This window comes from Mobula hypostoma, chromosome X2 (assembly GCF_963921235.1).
Source record: "Mobula hypostoma chromosome X2, sMobHyp1.1, whole genome shotgun sequence".
Lineage (NCBI taxonomy): Eukaryota > Metazoa > Chordata > Chondrichthyes > Myliobatiformes > Myliobatidae > Mobula > Mobula hypostoma.
This window is the reverse complement of record NC_086129.1, coordinates 24,513,416-24,541,181: the sequence shown is the minus strand read 5'-3', so window position 1 is coordinate 24,541,181 and position 27,766 is coordinate 24,513,416. Positions and strand designations below refer to the sequence as shown.

The following is a 27,766-nucleotide window of genomic DNA, read 5'->3' as shown; positions in this document are numbered from 1 at the left end:
TGACCAATAGTAGCAGCGCTTACTTACAAGTGCGGCAGCGCGTTGCTAAGGCTGAGGCGCTGGGCCACCATTCTCCCTCGCGGAAAGGTGAGCAGACCCGTTGGAAGGGATTGAGGAATGAGAGACTGTCAGTGTGTAGTTCAAGTCTGGCACGTCTGCATTATTGATATTGGCCCCTACGGGCGTGGAAGAATTTAAAGAAACTACTGTACCATATATCAAGGATCGTCGACCTGAAATATTATATCTGACAAAACGCTGGAGGAACTCTGCAGCTCAGGCAGCATCTATAGACCCGAAACGTCGACTGTCCATTTGCTTCCATAAATGCTGCCTGACCTGGTGAGTGCCTCCAGCGTTTTATGTATTGCTCCGGATTCCAGTACGTGCATTATCTTGTGTCTGTCGAAAATACAGTATTACATCTCCGACATATATTTATATTATAGGAACGCTTCACAATAGATTTGGTGATGCAAAATAAATTGGCGAAGCTTGTGGGGCTGGGATGGAGCCGTGAGGAGAAATGCAGCTAATAGAACGATGATACAATAAGGTTGATATGAGCAGAACCTGTTCAGTGGTGACGGAGAAACTTGAAATGCGAATATTAAAAGATGGGAAGCCAATGCAGATGCATATGTAGTAACTGAAGAGTGAAACCGTGGCAGTGAATTAAAAGATGAGATATCCTGAGCAGTGTAAGCTAAATTAACACATTAAAATTGTATTATACATCTTCAAGGATAAACAGATGATTGGGGCAAAATACAGTATAGTTTGCTGAAAATTGAGACGAGGATGTAGATAGGTAAGAATTAAATGGTGAAGTTGAGTGGGTGATAGCAGTTAAAACAAAAATTATTGTCTTGACAGTCTGAATCTTAAAGATGGGGTCTTCCCCTATGTTCTAGCATTGTTTACTTAAGTGAAATAAGAAATTACTTCAAAGTACATCACATTCGCTTCATTTGATATTACGATGGAAAATAATTCATTTTACTCTCCCCAGTACATTTATTTTCAAGACATTTACTCTTTAAAAGGCTTACAAAATATCCTCTAATTAAGAAAATAAAGGTAAGAACATTAACTCTGTCTGCACTGCCATTCATCAGCAACTCTGGACTCTGGGAGTTAATGCTTCCCTCTGCAACTGGATCCTTGACCTCTTGACTAATAGACTGCCATCAGTAAGGAGAGGCAATAACACTTCTGATTATTCTAAACACCGGTGCTCCACAAGGTTACATCCTCAGCCCCCTACTCTACTCCCTGTGCACTCATGACTGTGTGGCCAAATTCTGTTCTATGAGCTTGCAGATGATACCATTGTAGAAGACTGCAACTCAAATAATGCTAAGTGAGTACAGGAAGGAGATAGAGAGCTTAGTGACATAGTGCTATGACAACAACATTTCCCTCAATGTCAGCAAAACAAAAGATCTGGTCAGTGATTTCAGCAAGAAGTGGGGGTGGGAGGGCAGAGGTGCAATGCTACTGTCTACATCAGTGGTGCTGAGGTGACAGCTTCCAGTTCCCAACTGTGAACATCACCAACAGCCTGTCCTGATCCAAGCTCCAGAAGACCATGAAATATCATAGAAGAATTAGGGCATTTGGCCCATGAATCTGCTCTGCCATTTCATCATGGATGATCGATTTCCCTCTCAGCCCCAATCTCCTGCCTTCTCCCCGAATCCCTTCATGTCCTGATTAAACTATTAACCTAAATCTACTAAATCTATCAACCTCTGCCTTAAATATACATAGCCTCCATAGATGCTTGTGGCAAAGAATTCCACAGATTCACCACTCTTTGGTTAAAGAAATTCCTCCTCATCTCCATTCTAAATGGACACTCCTCTTCTGAAGCTGTGTCCTCTGGTCTTAGACTCCCCCCATCATAAGAAACATCCTCGTCACATCCACTCTATTGAGGCCTTTCAACATTTGATAGATTTCAATTTGGTCACCCCCATCATTCTTTTGAATTCCAGTGAGCAGAGGCCCAGAGCCATCAAAAGCTCATCATATGATAAGCCTTTCAATCCCAGAATCATGTTCGTGAACTTCCTTTGAACCCTCTCCAATGTCAGAAAATTCTTTCTTAGATATGGGGGACAAAACTGCTCATAATACTCCCTAGTGAGGCCTCACCAGTGCCTTATAAAGTCTCAACATTACTTCCTTCTATTCTAGTCCTCTCAAAATGAATGCTAACATTGCATTTGCCTTCCTCACCACTGACTCAACCTGCAAAATAACCTTTAGAGAATCCTGCGTAAAGACTCCAAAGTCCCTTTGCACCTCAGATTTTTGAATTTTCTCTCCATTTAGAAAATAGTCTGCCTTTTTATTTCTTCTACCAGAGTGCATGGCCATACACTTCCCAACACTGTATTCCATCAGCCACTTCTTTGTCCATTCTCTATTCTGTCTTAAGTCCTTCTGTAGCCACTCTGCTTCCTCAAAACTACCTGCCCTTCCACTTATTCTGGTATCATCTGCAAACTTTGTCACAAAGCCATCATCCAAGTCATTGACATATAGGTAAAAAGATTCAGTTCCAACAGAGACCCCTGTGGAACACCACTAGTCACTGGCAGCCAACCAGAAAATGCTCCCTTTATTTCTACTCTTTGCCTCCTGCCAGTCAGCCACTGCTTTATCCATGCTAGAATCTTTCCTGTAATACCATGGACTCGTAGCTTGTTAAGCAGCCTCATGTGTCAAAGGCCTTCTGAAAATCCAAGTACACAACACCCACCGATTCTTCTTTGCCTATCCTGCTTGCTATTTCTTCAAATAATTCCAACAGATTTGTCAGGCAAGATTTTCCCATGAGGAAACCATGCTGACTCTGGCCTAATTTATCATGTACCTCCAAATACCCTGAAACCACATCCTTACAATCAACGCCAACATCTTTGGTGCCACTGAGGTCAGACTAACTGGCCTGTAATTTCCTTTTTTCTGTCTCTCTCCCTTCTTGAAGAGTGCAGTGACATTTGCAATTTTCCAGTCCTCCAGAACCATGCTAGAATCAATGGATTCTTGAAAGAGCATTACTAATGCCTCCACAATCGCTTCAGCCACCTCTTATAAAACTCTGGGGTGTACACCATCTGGCCCAGGTGACGTATCTACCTTCAGAACTTTTAGTTTTCCAAGATCCTTCTCCCTAGTAATGGTAACTTCACTCACTTCTGCCCCCTGACACTCTCAAACTTCTGGCATTCTGCTAGTGTCTTCCACAATGAAGACTGATGCAAACTACTAATTCAGTTCCTCTGCTATTTCCTTGTCCTTCATTACTACTTATCCAGCATCATTTTCCAGTGCTCTGATATCTACTCTTGTCTCTCTTTTACACTTTATATATCCGAGGAAACTTTTGGTATCTCTTTAATATTATTGGTTAGCTTACCTTCATATTCCATCTTTTCCTTCTTTATGCAACACACATAAAAGTTGCTGGTGAACGCAGCAGGCCAGGCAGCATCTCTAGGAAGAGGTGCAGTCGACATTTCAGGCCGAGACCCTTCGTCAGGACTAACTGAAGGAAGAGTGAGTAAGGGATTTGAAAGTTGGAGGGGGAGGGGGAGATGCAAAATGATAGGAGAAGACAGGAGGGGGAGGGATGGAGCCAAGAGCTGGACAGGTGATAGGCAAAAGGGATACGAGAGGATCATGGGACAGGAGGTCTGGGAAGAAAGACAAGGAGGTGGGGGGGGGACCCAGAGGATGGGCAAGAGGTATATTCAGAGGGACAGAGGGAGAAAAAGGAGAGTGAGAGAAAGAATGTGTGTATAAAAATACGAGGGGAGGTGGGGCATTAGCGGAAGTTAGAGAAGTCGATGTTCATGCCATCAGGTTGGAGGCTACCCAGACGGAATATAAGGCGTTGTTCCTCCAACCTGAGTGTGGCTTCATCTTTACAGTAGAGGAGGCCGTGGATAGACATGTCAGAATGGGAATGGGATGTGGAATTAAAATGTGTGGCCACTGGGAGATCCTGCTTTCTCTGGCGGACAGAGCGTAGATGTTCAGCAAAGTGGTCTCCCAGTCTGCGTCGGGTCTCGCCAATATATAAAAGGCCACATCGGGAGCACCGGACGCAGTATATCACCCCAGCCGACTCACAGGTGAAGTGTTGCCTCACCTGGAAGGACTGTCTGGGGCCCTGAATGGTGGTAAGGGAGGAAGTGTAAGGGCATGTGTAGCACTTGTTCCGCTTACACGGATAAGTGCCAGGAGGGAGATCAGTGGGGAGGGATGGGGAGGACGAATGGACAAGGGAGTTGCGTAGGGAGCGATCCCTGCGGAATGCGGGGGGGGAGGGAAAGATGTGCTTAGTGGTGGGATCCCATTGGAGGTGGCGGAAGTTACGGAGAATAATATGTTGGACCCGGAGGCTGGTGGGGTGGTAGGTGAGGACCAGGGGAACCCTATTCCTAGTGGGGTGGCGGGAGGATGGAGTGAGAGCAGATGTACGTGAAATGGGGGAGATGCGTTTAAGAGCAGAGTTGATAGTGGAGGAAGGGAAGCCCCTTTCTTTAAAAAAGGAAGACATCTCTCTCGTCCTAGAATGAAAAGCCTCATCCTGAGAGCAGATGCAGCGGAGACGGAGGAATTGCGAGAAGGGGATGGCGTTTTTGCAAGAGACAGGATGAGAAGAGGAATAGTCCAGATAGCTGTGAGAGTCAGTAGGCTTATAGTAGACATCAGTGGATAAGCTGTCTCCAGAGACAGAGACAGAAAGATCTAGAAAGGGGAGGGAGGTGTCGGAAATGGACCAGGTAAACTTGAGGGCAGGGTGAAAGTTGGAGGCAAAGTTAATAAAGTCAATGAGCTCTGCATGCGTGCAGGGAGCAGCGCCAATGCAGTCGTCGATGTAGCGAAGGGAAAGTGGGGGACAGATACCAGAATAGGCACGGAACATAGATTGTTCCTTCTTTATAACTTTTTAGTTGCCTTCTGTTGGTTTTTAAAAGCTTCCCATTCCTCCAACTTCCCAGTAATTTTTGCTTTATTATATGTCCTCACTTTGGCTTTTATGTTGCCTTTGATTTTCCTTGTCAGCCATGGTTGTATCACCCTGCCTTTAGAATACTTGTTCTTTGGGGTGTTCTGTATCTATCCTGTGCCTTCTGAGTTGCTCCCAGTAACTCCAGCTGTTGCTGTGTTGCCATCATCCCTGCTAGTGTCCCCGTTCAATCAATTTTGGCCAGCTCCTCTCTCATGCCTCTGTAATTCCCTTTACTCCACCGTAATTCTGATACATCTGTCTTTAGCTTCTCCTTCTCAAATTGTATCACATTAATGTCACGGCCAAGAAAGTTCACCAATGCCTCTACTAAAGAATGCTAAAAAATTTGGCATGTCCCTGTTGACCCTTGCCAATTTTAATTGATGCATCATAGAAGGCGTTCTGTCTGTCTACATCATGGCTTGGTATGGCAACTACTCTGCACATGACTGCAAGAAACAGTTGTGGAAACAGTTCAGCTCACTGGAACCAGCCTGCTCTCTCTGGACTTTGTCTTCACTTCTTGCCACCTCAGTAAAGCAGCTAGCATAATCAAAGACTCCACCCATTTCAGACATTCTCTTTTTTCCACTCTCCCATCGGGCAGTTGGTACAAAAGCGTGAAAGCAGATTTCACCAGGCTCAAGGACTGCACTGTTTTCAGATTCTTGAATGGATTTCTTGAATAAAATGGGCTCGGCCCCACAATTTACCTGGATTTTTATCTTGCATTTTATTGTTTACTTGCACTGTACTTTTTTTGGTAGCTTTTACACTTTATTCTGCATTGTTATTGTTTTATCTTATTCTAGTTCAATGCACTGTGTAGGATTTCACTGTATCTTGATACATGTGACAGTAATAATACTGTAATAAATGAAAACCATTCAATAAGGTTATGACCAACCTTTCATCTCTGTACTACCTTCCATCACTAATTCCATATCTTCTGATTTCCTTATTATCCAAAAATCAATCAGTCTCTGCCTTGAATATGTTCAACAACTAAGTCTCCACAATTGTTTTGGGTAGTGAATTCCAAAGAATCACCCCCCTTTTGGTGAAGCAATTACTTCTCACCTTGGTTTGAAATGGCTAATTTGAGTTTGAGATTGTAACTCCTAGTTCAAGACAACCCAGCCATGGAATTGGAAAATGCATTTGTCTCCTGCTTTGATTGTCTCAACCTATTTAATAACAATGGGTGGGTGGAATTATTTTGGAGCTTTAGCATATAAAATGTGGAAACAAATACAGGACTGATTAATTAGTGTGAATGCATTGGGTTGAATGACCTCGTGCTGTAAGATTCTACAATTAACAATTCATGCATTCTCCATCATGTTGAAGAATTTATTGAATTAGTGTTTCAAATAAAAGCTTTTAAAATTTGTAACACATTAAATTAATTAATTTGTAAATAGGCCAGAAATTATTCTGCAAACATAAAGTGTCTCTTGATTGAAATTACTTTATTTTTGCTGTCTTGTATGTGACAAACTGGATTACATATTTTCAAGTCTGATTTCTTCTATCAAAATTTTGACTCTTGCATTTGCAGACTTACACAATCAAGTACTTTTCAGGTTATAAGTACAAGAAAACTCCAATAATCAGTTATCTTGTTTGGAAATACTGATGATTCAGTAATTGGTGCTCTTTTCTCCACTCCCTTTAAATTTATCCTGGGACCCTATCACATGCTCTCATTAAACACACTGGGGCCTTGGTTCCAGTACTTTATTTGAACACACTCAGGTCTTGGCTCTTGTGCTCCCTTTAAACACACTGCACACCTGTTTCTCTTGTACCTTCTAAACCCACTGCGGCCCAGTTCCCACGCTTCTGTTAAACTCAGCAAGGCTCTGTTTAATACCCTCCTTTTAATGTCACCTGTTTCACTTGGAAATTTATACCACTGTACAGCATCTCAAAAATAAAGAATATTAATAGTAATATTCATTACTCCAAAAAGTATATTAGCCTGGCACCACCAAGGGTACAGAATTATCAGTGTTTTATTGTACATGTTCTTTTATGAGGATCAAGATATATTTTCTGTAAAAACCTTTGTAGACAAATTTATTCTTGTTGTAGACATTGTAGACATTTTCCTTCAGAGTGAACTCTTTGTTTACAGCATCTGGAAAATGAGGAGACGTACCTGGCTAGTTTGGAACATCACTCACTAGTCTTCTCAACATTGTTTGCTAGCTCTGTATTAGTTAAGTAATAGTGAATTGCATAAAGTGGCTTGAGGAAAAGAGAGATTATTTAATTAAAACGTAACGGAGAGGAAAAAGGAAGCCTCTGAAAAGATGGATAAATATTGTTGTGAGGCTGGGCTGTAATCTTATCAACTGCCATTTTTGAATTCTTTCTGGAGCTAATGCTATTTCCTCTACTTGCAGCAATCTTTACAAAAGCTGGTGTCAAGATGGGGATAGGACCAGGGATTATTATCCTTGCTTTTATTTGGGCTTTGTCTTTTCTGATATGTAAACTGCTATCTCGGTCAGGAGGCATGGTCAGGTAAGGCACTGTACACTACTTAAACCTTTCAGGTAACTAAGATATTACTCATTTAAAGTGTTGTCCTTCTCAGGATAATTACTCTAGAATCTTGCCTTCAGGTGAGTGTAATTGCATCAAACTTAGTCCACTCATTTTTTGAGATAAATGCCTGAGAATTGTTTTTGAGAAAAAACAACTTTTCTGTCTGAGTCTGAGGCTGTGGGCAAAGTCCCAAATTTTACACTGAACTTGTTTCATTCTAAATGACCAATGATTATCATTTTATTCACCTTGAATCTCATTTGTTTTAAATTTCTATTTTAAACTTGTATAGAAACATATAGAAGATCGTTTCTCCTTCAGTTAGATGTCTCTTCTTCATTTGACTTTTGTGAAAGGGTCTTGAAGTGTGTTTAGGTTACAATCAGCAAGCAAGAGTGAATGGATCTAGTCATGGAACAATGAGCAGAGAGAGTGGGAGTAAATAGTCCACATCATTGAACAAGGAGCATAGTAAAGATGAGAGAACTCAGGCCACAGATTACAAATAGAGAATGGGACATAATAGATCATGTCATTAAATGTTGCTAACTAGCACTAAACGTGGCTACACGGTACTGTTTTGGCTGTTTGTGCTAATTTCATTTAAAAGCTCCTTAATATACTCTCTGAGTACCTTTAAAATACTCGTATTTCATACACTTACCACTATTCAGTATTCAAGAGGTAAATTTCTCACAATAATCTTTTATTTTAATCTGTTATTGCATGTATGAACATGAACACACACACACACACACACACACACATATTTTTACCATACAAATAGAGCAATAATTGCATGAAGTATTAGTATACAGTATAAATGGGGTTTTATTATTTACTAATAATAAATTGTTAGGTACATCTAGCTATGGTGGTTTATGTATTGGATTGGGTTAAACCATTGATCAGTGTGTGTAGCGAATACGAGTGCAATTGAGGTTCTTATAAAGAGACACTGTGAGAGCAGAATGGCGTAAGTTAAGGCAGTAGAAAAAACATACAAAACAGGGCAGGGATTGGGCTTCTGCATAATGAACATATAGACTGAGCAGGAGTAGGCCTGAGTTTGGAAGAATTGTAGAGAACAGACCATGAAATCATACAAAATAAAACTAAACACACATAAGTTTGATTTGATTAAAATAGATAAATTGGCATCAATCATCAAGATTCATTACATCAACATAGGACCACCTTTGAAGTAAACGTCTCTTCAGCTCAATAATCTTGGTTTTCCATGCACCTTGCATTCCTAGGTAGTTGAGAAACCTCTGAAATAAGGTGTTCTGCAATATCATCTGTACTGCAATATGGAATCAATAGAAATATCTTGTATGTTATTTTATGCAGCTGGCTTTCGATTGTATTGGTTTTCTTCCTGGCACTGATAATCACCATGATCCTCATCTTTTTTCCTCGAGCCAAGGAAACACCTGAACTGGTGACTGACGAAGTGGTAAGAACAGTGTTTGTATCTGTAGTTTTATAACCTTGCTTTGTGCTTTTATTAAAAACAATGAACTGTGTGCAGGCAACAGAACTTTATCAAGCCTCAGGCAATCTCATTTTTCACATATGCAGTGCACAATATATTGATTTCAGTGAAAGATGAAGTACTGTACCTACAGCATAAATCCAGGAAAACTCCCAAAAGAATAAGTCAAAGGTTTAAAGTAAAAACAAAATAAACCCCAGCAGTAAAATAAATTCCCTTCACTATATCACTCCTTCGCTCAATCCATTTAATTACAGAGAGTTGTTTTTGGCCCCCATGTAGTCCTCTGGCCAAAGGATCAAGGCTCTCTTATTGAGGTCACCTGAGCTGATATGACCTTTAATCTTTGATTTATAAATTATGTCAGCATATTAGAGCTTCATATTAGGATCAGAATTTTATTGTCCTGTATTTTTCTCTGATGATTTTCAGTTTCTAAAATAGCGAAACTTAGGCCAATCCAATGCCACAATAAAACAAAGATGAAAAAGAGAAGGGAAAAGGCGAAATAAGAGGTTGAGTTTAAGTCATGTCACACTTGTTTTTTTAATATATCATGGGAAGGAAAACAAATGGTAGGAGATAGAAAGTTCCAAAATACCTAAGATTCAGAAAAGCAGGACATAAAGTATTTAAAGTTTAGGAATAATGTTTCTAGAAGTAGTGATTCTCTGGGTAGAAAATTTTACAGATTCACTACTCTCTGGGAGAAGCATTTTCTCCTCATTTCCATCCTAAATCTATTCCCCCAAATCATGAGGCCAATGTTCCCTAGTTCTGGTAACACTCACCAGTGTAAACAACTTTCCTGCCTCTATCTTACCTATCCCTTTCATTATTTTATATGCTTCTATAAGACCCCTCTCATTCTGCTGATTTCCGGCAAGTATAGTCTCAGGCAACTCAATCTCTCCTCATAGGCTAACCCCTCATCTCTGCAATCAACCTGGTGAACTTCCTCTGTACCATCTCCAAAGCCAGTATGAGAGTTGAGAAATCAAAGTTAAGAGGTTGTGGTTATTATGCTAGAGATAAGGAAACTGAAGGAATCTAGACCAGGGGTCCCCAACCTTTTTTGCACCGCGGACCAGTTTAATATTGACAATATTCTTGCGGACCAGCCAAAGGGGGGAGGGGGAGTGTGTTAATCACGACCGGAATATAGGTGATAACTCAACTATAAGTCACTTATAAGTGGCTAATACACTCAATTTCGTTCCTAAAAGGGTTTATCTAACGAATTTAATATTAAACGCACAGTGCATATTGTCCTCTCATGAATATAGTGATAAGTCAATTATAAGTCACTTATAAGTCAATAGTATCATAACATTTTAAGTAGCGTTTGGATATTAAACAGCGCATATTTTCCTCGTATGAACCTATAAAATCATTGCAACACACCAATATCGCTGAATCAATGGGAGCCCTGGGCTTGTTTCCCTGCAACAAGATGGTCCCATCGAGGGGTGATGGGAGACAGCGATACTCGAAGGGGGTTCCTTATGTCCAGTCTATTCTGCAATTTAGTTTTCATTGCATTCATTGCAGAAAACCCTGCTTCGCAGAGATATAATGTTGAAAATGGAAGCAACGTTTTCAGTGCTTTCGTGGCTATCTCAGGATATTCAGCCTTGACTTTGATCCAGGATGCCGGCAGAGATGTTATGTCAAGCATACTTTTCAGCCCACTGTCATCTGCAAGCTCAAGGAGTTGATCTTCTTCCCGCGCTGACGGATGATTTACTGGGGACGTTCACAAATGGGTCACGGACCCATTCCTTTGCACGTCTTGAGTTATTTGCGGTTGGGAAGTAATGCTCGAATTCTGTCGACAGCGAAGATAGGTGATCGTGCACCAGCTGTGAGAAGGACAGTGCAGCCTCAGTCTCTCCCAAAATCCCAGCTAATGTTGGGAACATGTCAAATATGCTCCTGTCCACTTGCCGGCCCCACAGTTCCAGTTTGGCTTTGAAAGCAGACACTTTATCTGCTGACTTGAAGATAGTTGTCATTCTCCCCTGAAGTGACAAATTGACTTCATTGAGCAGGTTGAAGATGTCACACAGATAAGCGAGTTTTGCTATCCACTCCTCATCATGGAAGTGTGCTGCCAGTGGTGACTTTTTTCCTGAAAGAAGTCTTTCTAGCGGCTCTCTTAACTCAAAAACCCTGGCCAGGGCTCTGCCCTTTGATAGCCACCTGACTTCAGTTTGTGCTCTGCATCCATTTCCTCGCAAAGCTGCTCAAACAGACGTGAGTTAAGGGCTTTTGCTTTGATGTGATTGATAACTTCAACAACGTTGAAGCTTCTCCCAACAGTTCACGGCACATGCCCTTGGCAGCAGGCAGAATCAATTCTTCACCAACAGTGAAAGGCTTCTTAGCCTTAGCAATACGACTAGCCACTAAGTACGACGCTCTCAGAGCAGCAGCATTTGTGGAAGTGGTGGCTCTCATCATTTGCTTCTGTCCCGCTTGCTCACGTTTTTTTCGCTCAAAAAACTCAACGGGGTTGTCTTTAAGTGCAGGGTGCTTGGACTCAAGGTGCCGAAGCGGTTTTGAGGTCTTCATTGCCTCATTAGACAGCTTGTCTCCACACACAGGGAGCTTGGAGCGTGCGAGTCACTGGTCGCAATAAAGCCATATTTTATGTATGACTTGTCATATTTTCTGTTAAAGGAAGCTTTCTTTTTTTTTGCAGTATCGGCCTCAGCTGTCTCTGCGTTATCATCACCGTTAGGCCTTTTATGTCCCCTACTACCTCTTCCAAAGAAACTCTCAAGTGACGTTTGTTTTTTACTCATCGAGTAGTTGTAGGTTAATGACCGACTGATGACCTCGTGTGCGTTCAAGTTCAACAGTGGCGTGACAGGTAATGAGGAAAGGTGTAGCTGACTCATATTATTTCATATCGCCAAATCATATCATTTCCTCACGGCCCGGTAGCACATGCTTTGCGGCCCAGTACCAGTCTGCGGGCTGGTGGTTGGTGACCACTGACCTAGACTTTTCTTAACCCATTAAATTACTTGCTTTGTTTAATTCAAAAATTAAATATTTAACTAATTGCACTGAAGAGGAATGAGGACGGTGTATGGTTTCAAAGAAGTTAACAAACCTAAGGTAGAATTAGAAACATAAGACTAGGTTGCATGATGAGTAGAGCTCATCGGTGTTGAAAAGGAACAGCGTGACAGAGCCTGGAGGAAAATCTGGCCTAGTATGGTCAGCTAAATGCCAATTGTCCAACAGATATGGAATTCCTTTGAGAGGAAATCTAGCTAAGATATCTTAGAATTACTTACTTGTAGGCTACAGTGGGAAACACCAGAGTTGTTCAAGTTGATGACAGTGGAATCAACAAGTTTTTGTGGGCACATTTCCAGGAGTATTTTCAAAAATGCAGAATGTGACTAATAATGTGGTTGCACCAAAAAACCTTTTTGGTAATCATATTTCTGTAATCCAATACATGAGTTTCAAACAAAGCTAGTTGTCTTGGAGATTCAAATCAATCTCTGTTTTTTTATGCTCTGCTCTCACTTTTTGGGAACCCTGCCACAGAGACAAAATTGTAAACAACAAAACCAGGCCCTTGGCCACTTGCATCATGCTGACCTTTTTGTCCATCCACTCTTAATGTCTCATAAGCATAGTAATCGTATCTGACTTCACTGCATCCTCTGGCAGTGTGTTCCAGATATCAACCACTCTCTGTAAAAAAGAACTTAACCCTCTTTAAAATTTCTGCCACTTTCCCTATAACTACTGCATGCCCTCTTGTTTTTGACACCCCTACCATGGGAAAAAGATTTTGACTATCTACCCTATCATTGCCCCTCATAATCTTACATACAATAGATTTTGGTTAATTGGAACACATCGGGACTAGTACATTTTGGGCCAATTAAGCGGCTGCCCCAATTAGCCAAAGTTTCTTGGAAATAATGAAAAAGATGTAACAAAGACAAACTGAGCAACAAATTATGTATTTAAATGAAATTGAGAACAAGTTAGAACACAACCAACACAGGACTATAAAATTATGTATTAGTTCCTAATAGTCATTGACGAAGGAAATCATTCGGTGTACGCTGATGTGTTCTTGTTATTGACTGTAAATGGATAGATTCAATGCAGATACCTAATGTAGATAATGAACTACCTTCATACAATGCTTTTGATTATTGCATTCTCCAAATCTTCATTTTCATTGTAACATTCAAGATGATTGTTGATACCTTCAAATTCTTCATAGTTCTTAGCTTGTTGAAGCAGTGAAATCATTTTATTTTCACTCCTGGCCGTTTCTGCCATCTTCAAGCCTGAATGCTTGAAACTGCAGTGAGAAAAACAGTTTTGAATGATCTTCCTGTTTATTACTCTCCAACTATCAGTGACAAAAATCACTGCTTTTTGAACACAAATATGCAAGTGGTGCTACTGTTTGCTCTAAGCTCGGTGTAATGTCTAATGGCCACACAATGTGCATGTGATTGACACTAGTTAGAAAATGTACGGCAACAGTCTCCTGTCCTAATTAAGCGGTATAATATCCCAAATAAGCGAAGGGAATCCGGACTATTTCCTCAATTTGTTTTTGTTCTTTAAGAGTTGTCTCAAATAAGTGGCTGCACCAATTAACTAATGGCCCAATTAACGGGAGTCCACTGTACTTCTGTATCAAGACACTCCTTAGCTTCCTTTGCTCTAGGGAAAGCAAGCCCAGCCTATCCAATCTCTCCCCAGAGTTAAAGTCCTTCAATCCAGGCAACATGCGGGTAAATCTTCACTGCTTAAAGTATTTTTGTCATAATTTTTAGCTCGTGGTACTTTAGAACCAGAATGTAGAGGATTAACTGAAAATGACTTTTTTTTTCAAAAGCTGTGTGTTACCTCAACTTTTAAAGTTATTTTGTAGTTAGTACTTCCAGTGGTTTCAGTTCACAAACATTACTAGTAGTTTGTTTCCCAGAGGAGGCTCTGAAACCTGCCTTCTGACATGTTATTGGTATTGATGATTTCAACAATGCAATATGTAGATATATACAGCACCTAGGGCTAGCTGTATCTAATGGAAGGAAATGTGCATGCTTTCTTTGCTTATTGATTGTTCCTGTTTGGTATTTGTGTTCACCAATAAAAGCAATGAGTTATGGACAGAGTGACATACATAGATAGACAAGATCTTAAAAATAATAGCTCCCTAATTTGGGAATAATTTAGTTTTGCTAATACAGTTCACTAGCTGACTGCAACACCACCCCCAACTGATCAGATGTGAGATTTTACAAACCTGACATTAAAACGGAACTATGTTGCAGTGAGCGTCAGCTAACTTCCACCTATGATCAAATAATAACTACCAGGATACCAATTAGCAGGGCACAGGGCAAGACCTCTGCTCACGAACCAATGAGCTATTAATATTACATAGACCAAGCTCTGTGTACTGCTCACAGTACCAGGCCCCACTAATTGGCTCATTAAAGAATGAGGTGTGTTAAACGAGCACCCTGCTAGTCCACAGGAGATTTTGTTCTGCCGCTGAGGTGGAGTTTATTCTTCCTCAGCATCTTTGTAGTGAATCAAGTTCCTTGTATTGCTGCACTAAAGTACACAGCCAATCTCTCCTGGAGGGGCAATGATTACCATTCGTTAGCATTCTGTCTCTGCCTCTTTTTGGCTGTTTTGCTCTCAAATCTAATTAATATTTTAGACCGCACATGAAGCTGCAGATTTGCATGTTAACATTACTTAGAAATTTCAGATAAAGCATTCTTTAAAATCAGATTGCAAGCATAGCACTAATTTTACTTTGGTAAGTCACATGTAAATGCTGATGGAAATCTGTGCTTGTCAATCATATGAAAGATATATGATCAAAATGGTACAGGCACTTGGGTGCTGATGATTTCTTATAAAATTCAGTTAAGTTTTTTAGGATGTATGTAAATTTGTATCGCAAAATATAAATGCTGATAAGTAAATTCACTGCTATTTTGTCATATTTCTGAATTTCTGAGGCTCATCCACTTATTTGTTCTCATTGTTCTGAAATATAGACTCATTGTTCCATTTTAAAAAAGACCACGTCCTGCTCTCATCCATCTATTTGCACAGTCTATTCCAGCAGATGTTCATTCTCTGTTTTTACACACTTTAAGTGATGTTTTACCATATTTTCTTAAGACATAGGAGGAGGACAAGTTGGTCTGTCAAGCCTATCCATTCCTATTCCCCAATTAATTTTCTCTATAATCTATTTCCTACATTTCCTTCAATTCCCTCCAGATTCAACCACTAACCTATGCACTACAGACATTTTTACAATGGCCAATTTGCCTCCTAACCAGCATAATTTCGGTTTGTGGAAGACAAGAGCACCTGGGGGAAACCCACATGATCACAGGAAGAAGTGCAAACTCTACACCTTTGAAACCAGAGTTCAGAATTGACCCAGTTTGCTGGAACTATTGGAACTCAGTGGCTGTGCTAACTGCACTACTGTACTACACACACATAATGGTGGATAAATTCAGCAAACCAGGAGAGGAATAAACAGTTGAAGTTTCAGGCCAAGACCCTTCATACACTATGCTGCTGGTTATAGTACACAAGGGTTCATGGTCTTCCTTTGTCTCTTTGTCGCAGTGTAAACAGATTGATTGTAGTCCTCTAGTATTGTGTCTGACAATGAAACATTGAAGTTAGGGAAATTGTTCCAACAGATTACAACACGTGAGCCCATTCTGTAGCTCATGAATGTAAACAAATGAGTATGCTCATTCCACCTACCACTCAGAAGAAGCAAGTCTAAAGCTGTCAGCTAAGTTACACTTAAGAGAACCCCTGGAGATGCTGGAAATCCAAGCAACACACACAAAATGCTGGAGGAACTCAGCAGGCCAGGCAGCATCTATGGAAAAGAGTACAGCTGACGTTTCAGGCGGAGACCCTTCGGCAGGCCCAGTTACATTCATCTATTTCAGTATAATTTGTGAAGATATTATTGTTCAAAATTGCATCTACCTGGCAATAAGTGGAAATTAGTGTGGTACATATTGTGTTTTGATTTATAAACTTGATTTGGTATATCAAATTTAGATCAACATTTAGTTTGGCATTTGGCACTGTTGTCAACAGCTAGAATTAGAGAAAGTATGATAGAGACATGATTAATGGAGAAAAAGAGTTGTGTTTATAATGCAAATCTTTTAAAGTTTTCATAGACACCTTGATTACAACGTCAAAGTCAAGTTTATTGTGAAATGCACAACTGCATGTATACACATGTGTAATTAAAACCTACTTGCAGTAGCATCACAGGTACATAGCATCATCAAAACAGTATTCACAAGAAAAATGTAAATCATAAACAACTTTTACAAGAAAGAATCGAATTATTGTGAAAAAAGCCAATTTAATTTTAGTGCCAGGTGGTCAAAGTGGTCATGGTATTGCTAAATAGTAGTGATTAGGATTGTGCTGGTTGGTTCAAGAACTGAATGATTGAAGGGAGGTCACTGTTCTTGAACTTGCTGTGTTGGACTTCAGGCTTTTGTACCTCCTGCCAGATGGCAGCAGCAAGAAGATGGCAAGGACGATCCAGAACGTATCCTCCTCTTCCAGCTTTGTGAGCAGCTTGTCATTAAGCTGATGACAAGGATAGAATCTTCATGGTTGCTAACTTGTTATGTGCACAACAGACTGTCAATAATCTGGAGTCCTGATCTATTGATTACTGCATAGTTCCTTCACAGCAGAGCATACTAATGGTTAATTCTATCATATTGCATGTGGCATCATTGTAGCATCTGTTTTTTTGTCTGTGTGAATTAAGCAGCACAGTCAAATGCTATATCGTGAAAAGATAGTCCTGATCACCCTATAGCCTTTTTAAGCTCTATATAAACTCCCAGTTTTTTGGTTCTGAATTAGGTAAAGAGCCCTAGGGAGGTGCAGATACAACTACTGGTAATGCAGCTGGTGTTTGATGGGGAGGGTTGGTGAATGGGTAGGGGTGTCTGTTTTTTGTTAAAGCATGATATCTGACTGTTTATGTCATAGTCTCAAATTGATCAGTGGCTTTGTGGATGCTCATGTCCATTTGAGTGGATGTAGGTCAGAGTTTCCCATGAGTCAGTAGGGCTGTTTAAAGGAGGCTTTAACAATGATCTTCAAGCTCTCTCTGTCCTCCAAGAAACCCCTTGTTGTGATGGAGCTAGGGGTAGTCTGTTGTTTCAGGAATTCAGTGTTGGCATGTGGCAATGTGTTCCAGTCCCAAGCTTACAAAGCATGAATAGGGCCTTGATGCTGGGAATATCAGTCTGGGGAAAGAAACTGACATTGGTTCACCTGTTCTGTCAATGGATTTGGAAGATTTTGCAGAGGCAGCATGTATGGTACTTCTGTAATGCTTAAAGTTGTTTGCTGTACAGTATGTGTCTTTGAAGCTTATAAAAGGACAGAAATCCCTGCTGTTTAGTAGACAGGGAGCTTTTGTCTTGAGTTCTTCAAATACTATTTTCCTCCATTAGCCAAATGTGTTGGGTCACTGGAGATGATAGTTGATGAAACCTTGTTATTGATCTTTATCTTCACTGGTAAGTTGCTCCTGAAATGTGGAATGTGATCCATGTTTTCTCGAGTTTCACTGTGGATTTGATATTTTGTTGTGTATATTTGATAAGTGTTGTGTAGTGGAGACAAGTTACAGAGAACACATGTTTTTCAGGTATTTAGTGTAAGGGTCAGGCTCTACACGTACATGTAAGTGAGTGCTATGTAGACTTCCACAGTATGAAGGTATCCTGACAGCTGCAAGAATAGTGAGCAATAACTGCATGTTTCCCTTCATATGGTCATATACCATCTGGTCATGGAAGGAGTTCAAAGGTTTAAAGGTCCAATTTAATGTCAGAAAAATGTATTCAATATACAGCCTGAAATGCTTTTTCTTTGCAAACATCCACGAAAACAGAGAAGTGCCCCAAAGAATGAACAACAGATAAACGTAAGAACCCAAAGTCCCCCCCAGCTCCCCTCTTTCCCATGCATAAGTGGCAGCAAGCAACAATCCCCCCTTCCCCCACCAGCAAAACAAAGCAAGCATCGGCACCACCACTAAGCACTCAACCGTTAGCAAAGACACAGACTTCGTGTTTCACCCAGCATTCGACATACCACAGATTCTCGCTCTCCCTAATAAGGGCGAGGGAGGTGTCTCCATTTTCCCAGCAAGTGGGTAGTCTTCCTTTTGATTGTAATATAACTCTATACTGACATTTAGTGCAGTTATTAGCTCCCTGCACTATGGGGAACCCATCGATTATCACAGAACTATTTCCTTCCTTCATCTGCAAGTCCATGGATAGTGAATGACATGTATTTAATTTTCTTGGAACACAAATGTGTGTGACCATCGAACCCTACCTCCCCCCCCATCCCTTATACAATAAGCAATAGGATACTGCAGGCTGACATATTCTGCAGTTATCTTCTGATCGTACCTGGGAGGTATCACAATCATAACAAGCCAATGTTCGCATGATCATAATCAAAATTGCAGCTGAAGTATTCGGCAGTTCTCAATGAATTAACCTTACTGAAGCATAAGCACCTGCTCAGTTAAGCAGGAATTCTCCTTGAAGACCTTGGGTGGATATTGCCTCCCTCTGAGAACTCTTCTCCTCCTCACAGTCATTCTTGTAGTAGTTCTTCTAGCTCGTTCTCTCTGTCATGTGGCACTCCTAGCAAGATGGCAACTAAAGGACCCTTGAATGGTTACTGCAGAAAGCTTGAGCTCCTGGTACAGTACTTGCCTGCACCAAATCAACATAGCAGACTGCTTTGTTTACTTAGAGCAGACATTATTATTAACCATGTTACATCTTTCCAACTTGATGACTTACTAAAAATGTATGGATATACAGTGCCTTAAAAAGTATTCAGCCCCCACAACTATTTTCACATTTTACTGACTCATTTTCTAAATTGAAAATAAAGAATTCTTTGAGCTGCTCTACATAACATTATGCATCATGTCAAATCAAAAGAAAAATTCCAAAACCTGTCAAGAATTTACTAAAACTTAAAAACCAAAATTGTGAGGCTGAAAAAGTATTCATCCCCTTTGTAATTACTACACAACCTTTCCTCAGGTGTAATGCTGTATATTACTGTACTAACTCACCCAATCTGTTGATATAGAAAATTGGAGGATCACCTGCTGTCAATAAATTCATAAGAATAAATACCCCTTCTCTCTGTAAGGTCCAACAGTATGGTCGTTTTTCAACAGATCAAACCAACATGAAGACAAAAGAGTATTCAAGGCAAGTCAGGGAAATGATAATAGAGAAGCACACATTTAGAGGAGGGTACAAGATCATCTCAAAGGCACTGGACATACCTCGGAGCTCAGTGCAGTCCATCATTAAAAAGTGGAAAAAAATATGAAACCGTAGCCACACTGCCTACGTCAGGCTACCCCTCCAAACTTAGTCACTGGAGAAGAATGGTACTTGTAAGAGAGGCTACTGTGAAGCCAGTGGTCACTCTGAGTGAGCTGCAGAAGTCAGTGGCTGCAACTGGAGATGAGGTTCATGACTTCACAATCTCGAAGGCCTCGCACAAAACAGGTATTTATGAAAGACTGGCAAGGAAGAAGCCCTGGCTAAAGCAAGAAGTATATCCTTGCCTGTAATGGCTTTGCAAAGCATCACTTAGAAGATGCTGTAAAGATGTAGAAGGTCTTGTGGTCGGATGAGACTAAAGTGGAACTTTTTGGCTCAGCACCAAGCAGTACGTGTGGTGTAAATCTAATACCGTGTATCAGCCAGGTAACACCATCCCTACTGTAAAGTATGGTGGAGGGAGCATTATGCTGTGGGGATGCTTTTCAGCGGCAGGGACTGGAAATTTGGTCAGAATTGATGAGAAGGTGAATGTTGCTAAATACAGAGAGATCCTGGATAAAAACCTGCTAGCCTCTGCCAGAAAGCTTAAACTGGGGAGGAAGTTGGTCTTTCAGCAGGACAGCAACCCAAACCATACCGCCAGAGTGGCTTCAAATGAGGAAAATTGATGTCCCGGAGTGGCTCAGTCAGAGCCCTGACCTTAACTCGAGTGAACATCTCTGGCAAGACCACAAGATTGCTATCCATCGCCACTTCTCAACTAATCTGGCACAGCTTGAGCAATTTTGCAAGGAAGAATGGACAAATTTTGCTCCATCACATTGTGCAAAGCTAATAGAGACTTGTCCTAAAAGATTACTGGCTGTAAAAGTGGCAAGAGTTGTTTCAACTAAGTACTGAGTAAAGGGGGAATGAATACTTTTGAACTGCTGACATTTCAGATTTTGAATTTTTAGTTTTTTATGCTTTACAATCTTCCCTGACTTTTTGGGCTCTACTGTGGAAAAAAAGGAGCATGTGATTCACAAATAAAAGTTCTCAGTTAGATGATCAAAATCCTTGGTTGTAATGCTCATTTATGTGAACAAAGGGTTGGAGGGCAGAATACTTTTATAAGGCGCTGTATTGTATATCATATAAGAAGCATATCAGCACCCAAATAACCAAGCTGTATTGACACACTTAATTGTGTGCCTATTAAATTTGCTGCTGTCAGATTTACTATTAAAAGATTTCTTCAGGTGCAATAGATCTTAAAATAATTATTCTCCTCTCTACTCAGTGGGGAGGGAATTTACAAAACCATGCCGTATCAAACTAGCCTGAAGATGGTCCATAATTTTGTTATATCATGAAGACAGTTTACACTGAAAGTTATTCTATCCTTTTTTAACTAACAGGCATGTGGAAACCTAATTGAATGCCCCTTTTTTTTTACGCTTATGGTGTAGTTTCTTCTCAGCATGAGACTACTTCAGGCACCTTTTCTCATCTACAAAGTAGGATATCACCAGATAACATTCAAGACTGGGAGTTCTGTGTGTTTTTTTCTCATCATTAGTTTAGGGCACCACACACGAAATGCTGGAGGAACTCAGCAGGCCAAGCAGCATCTATGGAAAAGAGTAAACCGTCGACGTTTTGGGCTGAGACCCTTCTTCAGGATCCTGTCCTAAAGAAGGGTCTCGGCCCAAAATGTCAACTGCTTTACTCTTTTCCATAGATGTTGCCTAGCCTGCTGAGTTCCTCCAGCTTTTTGTGTGTGCTGCTTTAGATTTCCAGCATCTGAAGATATCCTTATGTTTTTAGTTTAGGGCACTGAATCCATTTGTACTGATGCTCCACTCATCCTAATTCAGATAAACCAACTCAGCACAGACCAATAATCAAAACCTTGGCCTTTTGATCTTAGTGCCTCAGAACCATGCTGTATCACATACTTGATGATCTGAAGAAAAGTTTGTATTTGGCTACATATTATTGCAGCAGTTATGCATTGTTTGATGCAAATGAGCGTTATTAGATGTTATATTCAAGATTTGATTTTGTTCATAGGCTCAGTTCCTAATCTATCGGTCTTAATAGAGGAAGGCACTTAGTTGCAGCTGAGGTTTTCCCAGAAAGAGAGGAAAAGAAGTTGCCAAGACTATTCTTTTATTCCTTGTTAATTGTTTTACATTAAAAATATAAGCAAGTTGCTTGCTTGTTCACTTGGAGGGAGAAAGTACTAAAAGTTGTAACTGTTTTTCATTTATCTTGCAGATTTTTGACAATTTCTTCATCGGTCGCTATTGTCTCTTGTGTATATTGATTGTAGCGTTCCTGGCGGGCTTGATTCTACTATTTCCTCATTACATTGTGGAACATAGGGATTCAAAACCCTTTCGAAGCTTCCAACAAGCAAGCCAGAAGGTCACTGAATTCTGTCCGTGAAAGTATTGTAACTTACCCAGAAGTTTCTTTTCATGAAAACTATGGAGTGGATATTGAAATATTTAGATAAGTATTAATTTAAAGGTCAAACTCTCCTCTTTAAACAAAAAAAAATCTAAATGAATTGCCTATTTTTATTTTTCTGCCGTTTCCCAGGGGTTTGTTGTTATGTTTGAATGGAAGTGAAAAGATTTTCATTGAATTGAGCAATATTTCAGTGGAAAAAGTATTAGTAAAGACATGTATCAATTAGGAGAAAATAACTGTAAGTTCATAGAAATGTCAGCACAAAATAAGGTAATTTCTGGGATATACAAACAAACATTTTATGATCAGTTTTGCCCCTCTTTGTCTTCTATAAATCCATGGAGAGTCTAAGTGGTCATTGTCCTTCCATACCAAGTGGCCACTTGAAACACTTGATTCTGAACAATCCTGGCTAACTGTAATGGGGTAAAATAGACAAATCTCATTTACTTTATCTAGGGTTAACATACATTTTCAACCAGTGCCAGTGAATAGTGATCTGATGTTGCCGTTCTAGCAGATTTTACTTCTAGCGCTGGAATGGTGAACCAGAAGACCAGACTAGAAACCATTCTCTTCAGTCTTTAAGAATACTGGAGAAATGAGGGGTATATTTTGTTTCCTTTACTACCAATTCCTAATATGTAGGTCAAAACAGATGTGGAATTGCACATAAAATATTGGAACATATGAGATAGATTAAACAGATATTCATGTCTCATCTTGCCTTCTCACAGCTGGATTCTTATTTACCTATGAAAGTCTACCAAAGGGATGAATTTAGTGCTTCCATATAAAACCACAGAAATTTTTGCAATTCTGGCTTCTACAGCTCTTGATGTAGAGGCAATAGAGCAGACAAGGCAGATTCTCTCTGTTGCCAACTGGTATCTAAATAGAGCAACTTCAAAGTCAAAAACAGGTTTATTATCACTGCTTGTCTTCCACGACGTGGAATTTGTTGGTCTGTGGCAGTAGTACAGTGCTAAGACATAAAATTATTATAAATTACAAAATAAAAAATTGTGTAAAATAATAATTAAGGGCTATCTGCTAGCTTAAAATAACAATTGAACAGACCAGATTAAACAGAAGTAGACTGTTTTCACTAGAGGAGCTACGTACTTTTATATGATGTCCCTAACATAGTAAAATCATCCCAAAGCTGTGCAGGTATATGTTAATAAAATCAATCGACCCCAAAACATGTGGTAATCAACCAAAAGCATGATTAAAGAGGTAGATTTCACAAGCACCTGAGAGACAAGTAAAGAGGTAGAGAAGTTTAATGAGTGAATTCATAAACTTGAAGACATGGCTGCTACTGATGGAATAGTTAAAATTATTGACATTCAAGAACAAGATACCTCAAATGGTTGTAGAATTAGAGATTACATAGATAAAATTGGGTGAGGCCTGGAATTATTTGAAAACACGGATTAGAATGTTAAAATCAGGGTGTAACACTAGGGGTAGATAAATTTTAAGAGACAAAATGGAGATTTACGCAGTTGGGATTGTACAAGTCTGATTGAAACACAGATTGTTGTAACATTTGAGAGTTGGGTTGCTGAAAGTAGTTAAGAAGTATATAGATGAGCACATGCATTGCTTAGGCATGGAGAACTATGGGCAGAGTGATTGGTGAAAGGAATTAATACAGAAAGGTTCCCGATGGTTGGCATGGATGAATTGAGCCAATTGTCATGTTACCATGCAGTATAATTCTATGAAGTAGAGCATGCGAGTGAATTGGAATGGCTCCTGTGAACTGATTGGGATGAACAGCCTTGTTTCATATTCTATTAAAAACAAATTTCCTTTCTGCTTTCTATGGGGAGAAGCAAAATAGCTTTACTGGTTGCTGTTTCCCATTAACAAAGGGCGCAGTGCAAAAAATGATTGGCTCAACAACATTGTGGAACCAACCAATCATCCCAATCTTAAAAGATTTTTCACAGCTAATTATTTAACATGATTTTGGATACATTGATATTTTTTCAGATTTTAAGTATATTATTTTGTAGCTATTGTAAATGATCATTTTCTGGTAAATATACACTTTTATGTAGCCAAAGCAGAAATGCGAGAAGAACTCAGGCAGTCAAGCAGCATTTGTGGAAAGAAATCAGTTAATGTTTTGGGTCAATGACCCTTAACTATTCTGAGTTTCTCTTTCCATAGATTCTGCTTGACTGGTTGAGTTTTATCAGCATTTCTGTTTTTGTTTTGGATTTGAGTACCTGCAGTTAATTTGTTTTCCATACAGCTTTATACATATTTGTTAAAAAAATTAAAACACATACAAATCAGTGTATTTTGAAGTTTTTAAATAAAAAAAATGTTTAAACTCCCACATCTGAGCCTGACACTCCTGAATTCCATAGAATTTGCTGCTCCCATTCCCTGTAAGCCCATTGATGTTTGATGAAGAATGTGACACTAGGTGGCATTGCAATGCCACCTAGAGACCAAAGTTAAGAACTATCAAGAAAATATTTTGCAGTTGTAGCTAAAAATGGGAAGAATGGAAACAAATTTCTAAATGAAAACCATAAAGTAAATGGAGCATGAAAGAATAAAGATAAATCAAGGTAAAGAAATATAATGCATATATTGTGATGTCACATACAATAGCAGTTCTTTTTAATAGTTATAGTTAAATTTAATCTAAATGAGACAGAATTATTTTTGCCATATGTGAAGGGTATTCTTCCTATATGATTAATTTTTTCTCTGATATGTCTTTTCCCTCATGTTCTGCAGAGCACAGCAAACTAACTTAAAGCACACAGGGAACAATCAAAACCCACACTGTTAAATGTAATGTACATATTGCTTGGTCTCTAAGGTTTTCTTAAAAAATGCAAAATAAAGTGTCTAAATTTCCTCTGCATAATTCAGTTTTTCAAGATTTCCCCCTTTTTGACACATTAATAGAGGTGTAAATGGAAATAAAGTACAGATGAATCCTGATCTAATTAAATGGGTTGAAGGAGTGAATCTCACCGAGTGTAAGATAGCTGATAGCACAGAAATAGGTGGGAGGGAATGCTGTGATGAGAATATTTGGACTCTACAACAGTGGGCGAAATAAGCAGTCAATGAAGTTTCATATAGGAATGTATAAGACCATGCATTTTATATAAGGAATCAAAAGGTAGACTATTATCTGGAGAGAGGTTGCAAATTAGTGGAGTAATTTGTGCAAGTAAACATAAGAAGTTAGGATTAAGGTACAGCAAGTGATTAAGAAGACAAATGAGTCCTTTATTGCAAGGGGATTTGAGTTTAAAAATAGACAAATAATTTTTCAGTTGTAACGAGTGTTGGTGAAACTAAAGTTGGAAAACTATGTGCAGTTCTGGTCTCTTATTTATAAACTAATACAACATGAAAACAGACCCTTTGCCCATGTAATCCACACCAACAATAAGCCATCCATTCAAACCAATTCTACAGTCCCATTTCTTTTATTCTCCTCACATTTCCATCATCTCCCCCCAGATTCTACCTCTCACCCACACACTGGGGAGCAATTAATTTAGAGTTGTGCATGTTGGCAGCTTAATTGACATCTTTGGGATGTGGGAAGAAACTGGAGCACCTGAAGGAAACCTGAATATTGCACACAGACAGCATCGGAGATCAGGATTGAGACCGGATTGTCAGAGCTGTCAGGCAGAAGCTCTGCTGTGCTATTGTTCTGCCCATAGAAGATGTATTAGAATGGAGGAAGTCCAGAAAAGATTCACTGGGCTAATTCCTAGGATGAAAGGGTTGTCCTATCACCAATGACCAAAATATAAGGTTAGACCTATATTCTTTGCAGTTTAGAACAAAGGGTGATCTTATTGAAACAGAAGTTCTTAAGGGAGCATGACAAGGTAGATGTTGTGATGTTTCCATCACTGGAGAGCTTCAAAGGAAGGGTAATTATTAGAAGATACGGAGGCAGCCATTTAAAATTGAGATATATAAGAATTTCTTCTCTGGAATTCTGTGGACTGAAGGACTGGTGGCTAAATCAATGGAGATATATAAAGAGGAAGTATATAAATTTTTGAAAGTGGAGAATTGAAGTGATGTAGTAGTGCCTGTAAAAAGTATTCACCCCTTTGGAAGTTTTCATGTTTTATTATTTTACAACATTGATTCATAGTGGATTTAATTTGGCTTTTTTTGACACTGATCTATAGAAAAGACTTTCGTGTCAAAGTGCAATCAGATCTCGATAAAGTGATCTAATTTAATTATAAATATAAAATGCAAAGTAATTGATTGCATAAGTATTCACCCCATTTGATATGACACACCAAGTCATCATTGGTGCAGCTAATTGGTTTTAGAAGTCCCATAATTAGTTAAATGGAGATTGCTTTTGGAGACCTGTGTGCAGTCAAAGTGTTTCAATTGATTGCAGTAAAAATACACCTGTTTCTGGAACATCCAACTTTTGGTGAGTCAGTATCCTGGCAAAAACTACACCATGAAGACAAAAAAACACTCCAAGCAACTCCACAAAAAGGTTATTGAAAAGCACAAGTCAGGAGGTGGATACAAGAAAACTTCCAAGTCACTGAATATCCCCTGGAGTACAGTTAAATCAATCATCAAGAAATGGAAAGAATATGGCACAGCTGTAAATCTGCCTAAAGCAGGCTGTCCTCACAAACTGAGTGATTGTGGAAGAAGGGGACTAGTGAGAGAGACAACCAAGAGACCGATGACAACTCTGGAGGAGTTACAAACTTCAGTGACTGAGTTGGAAGAGACTGCACATAAAACAACTTTTGCCCGGGTGCTTTATCAGTCGCAGCTTTATGGGAGAGTGGCAAAGAGAAAGCCACTGTTGCAAAAATCTCACATGAAATCTCAGCTAGAGTTCACCAGAAGGCATGTGGGAGACTCTGAAGTCAGCTGGAAGAAGGTTCTATGGTTGATGAAACCAAAGTTGAGCTTTTTGGCCATCAGACTAAGTACTATGTTTGGTGTAAGCCAAACACTGCACATCATCGAAAGCACACCATCCGTACCATGAAACATGGTGGTGGCTGCATTATGCTGTGGGGATGTTTCACTGCATCTGTTTTTACTTTAACATGAAAGCATCTTTTTCTGTTCATCAGTGTCAAAAAAAAAAACAAATTAAATCCACCATGATTCAATGTTGTCGAACAATAAGACATGAAAACTTCCGGGTGGGGGGGTGAATTTTTTTATGGGCACTGTAGAAATGTCACTGAAGAACAGTTGAAGCCTGAAGCACATCAGCCATAGAAGTATTGAATGGTGGCCTGCTCCTGCTCTTACTTTCTTGTGATTCTTTACTTTTGCTTGGTGTTTAGGACTGTTAGTTTTGTGTCAGAAATGCCCAGACTTTATCATTCAAGCTGATGTTCAAAGGTATCTGAGTAAATATAGCATTGTTGCTATCCTTTAGATGAGAGATCAAATGCATTGATCTACTGAGAAATCAACTGGAAGCTAGTTACACTTTTCAAGACACAATGTTTTCATGATGTCATGGGCAATGTTACTCCTGCATCCAGTACAATTAAACTGAAAGCAAATAATACAGACATTAGAAATCTGAAATATAACACAAAATGCTGAAAATCCTTAACATGTCGGTCAGGATCTGTGGAGAGAGTAATTAAAACTAGGCATACTATTCAGTGATCACATTCCTATTTGCATTATCTTGTTTGCAGAATATCTGCTGCAACTTCTGGCCCGTGTTACAACAAGCATCACATTTCAAGATAAATCATAAAAAATGATCTGCTGAAACAT

The 27,766-nt window shown here is 39.5% G+C and overlaps 1 protein-coding gene across 1 annotated transcript; it reads left to right on the top strand.

Annotated features, from left to right (window-relative positions):
* tmem218 (transmembrane protein 218) lies at positions 1 to 26,076 on the top strand. The gene is made up of 4 exons (XM_063038527.1): positions 1 to 87; positions 7,444 to 7,564; positions 8,942 to 9,047; positions 21,773 to 26,076. The coding sequence occupies exons 2-4, from the start codon at positions 7,470 to 7,472 to the stop codon at positions 21,941 to 21,943; spliced, it is 372 nt and encodes a 123-aa protein (XP_062894597.1). The 5' UTR covers positions 1 to 87; positions 7,444 to 7,469; the 3' UTR covers positions 21,944 to 26,076.
* Positions 26,077 to 27,766: the final 1,690 nt, after the last annotated feature.

Coding starts and splice junctions, on each gene's coding strand:
- tmem218 (XM_063038527.1), top strand. CDS start 7,470: ATGGGGATAGGACCAGGGATTATTATCCTTGCTTTTATTTGGGCTTTG. Junction 7,565..8,941: donor CGGTCAGGAGGCATGGTCAG/GTAAGGCACTGT, acceptor TATTTTATGCAG/CTGGCTTTCGATTGTATTGG. Junction 9,048..21,772: donor AACTGGTGACTGACGAAGTG/GTAAGAACAGTG, acceptor TTTATCTTGCAG/ATTTTTGACAATTTCTTCAT.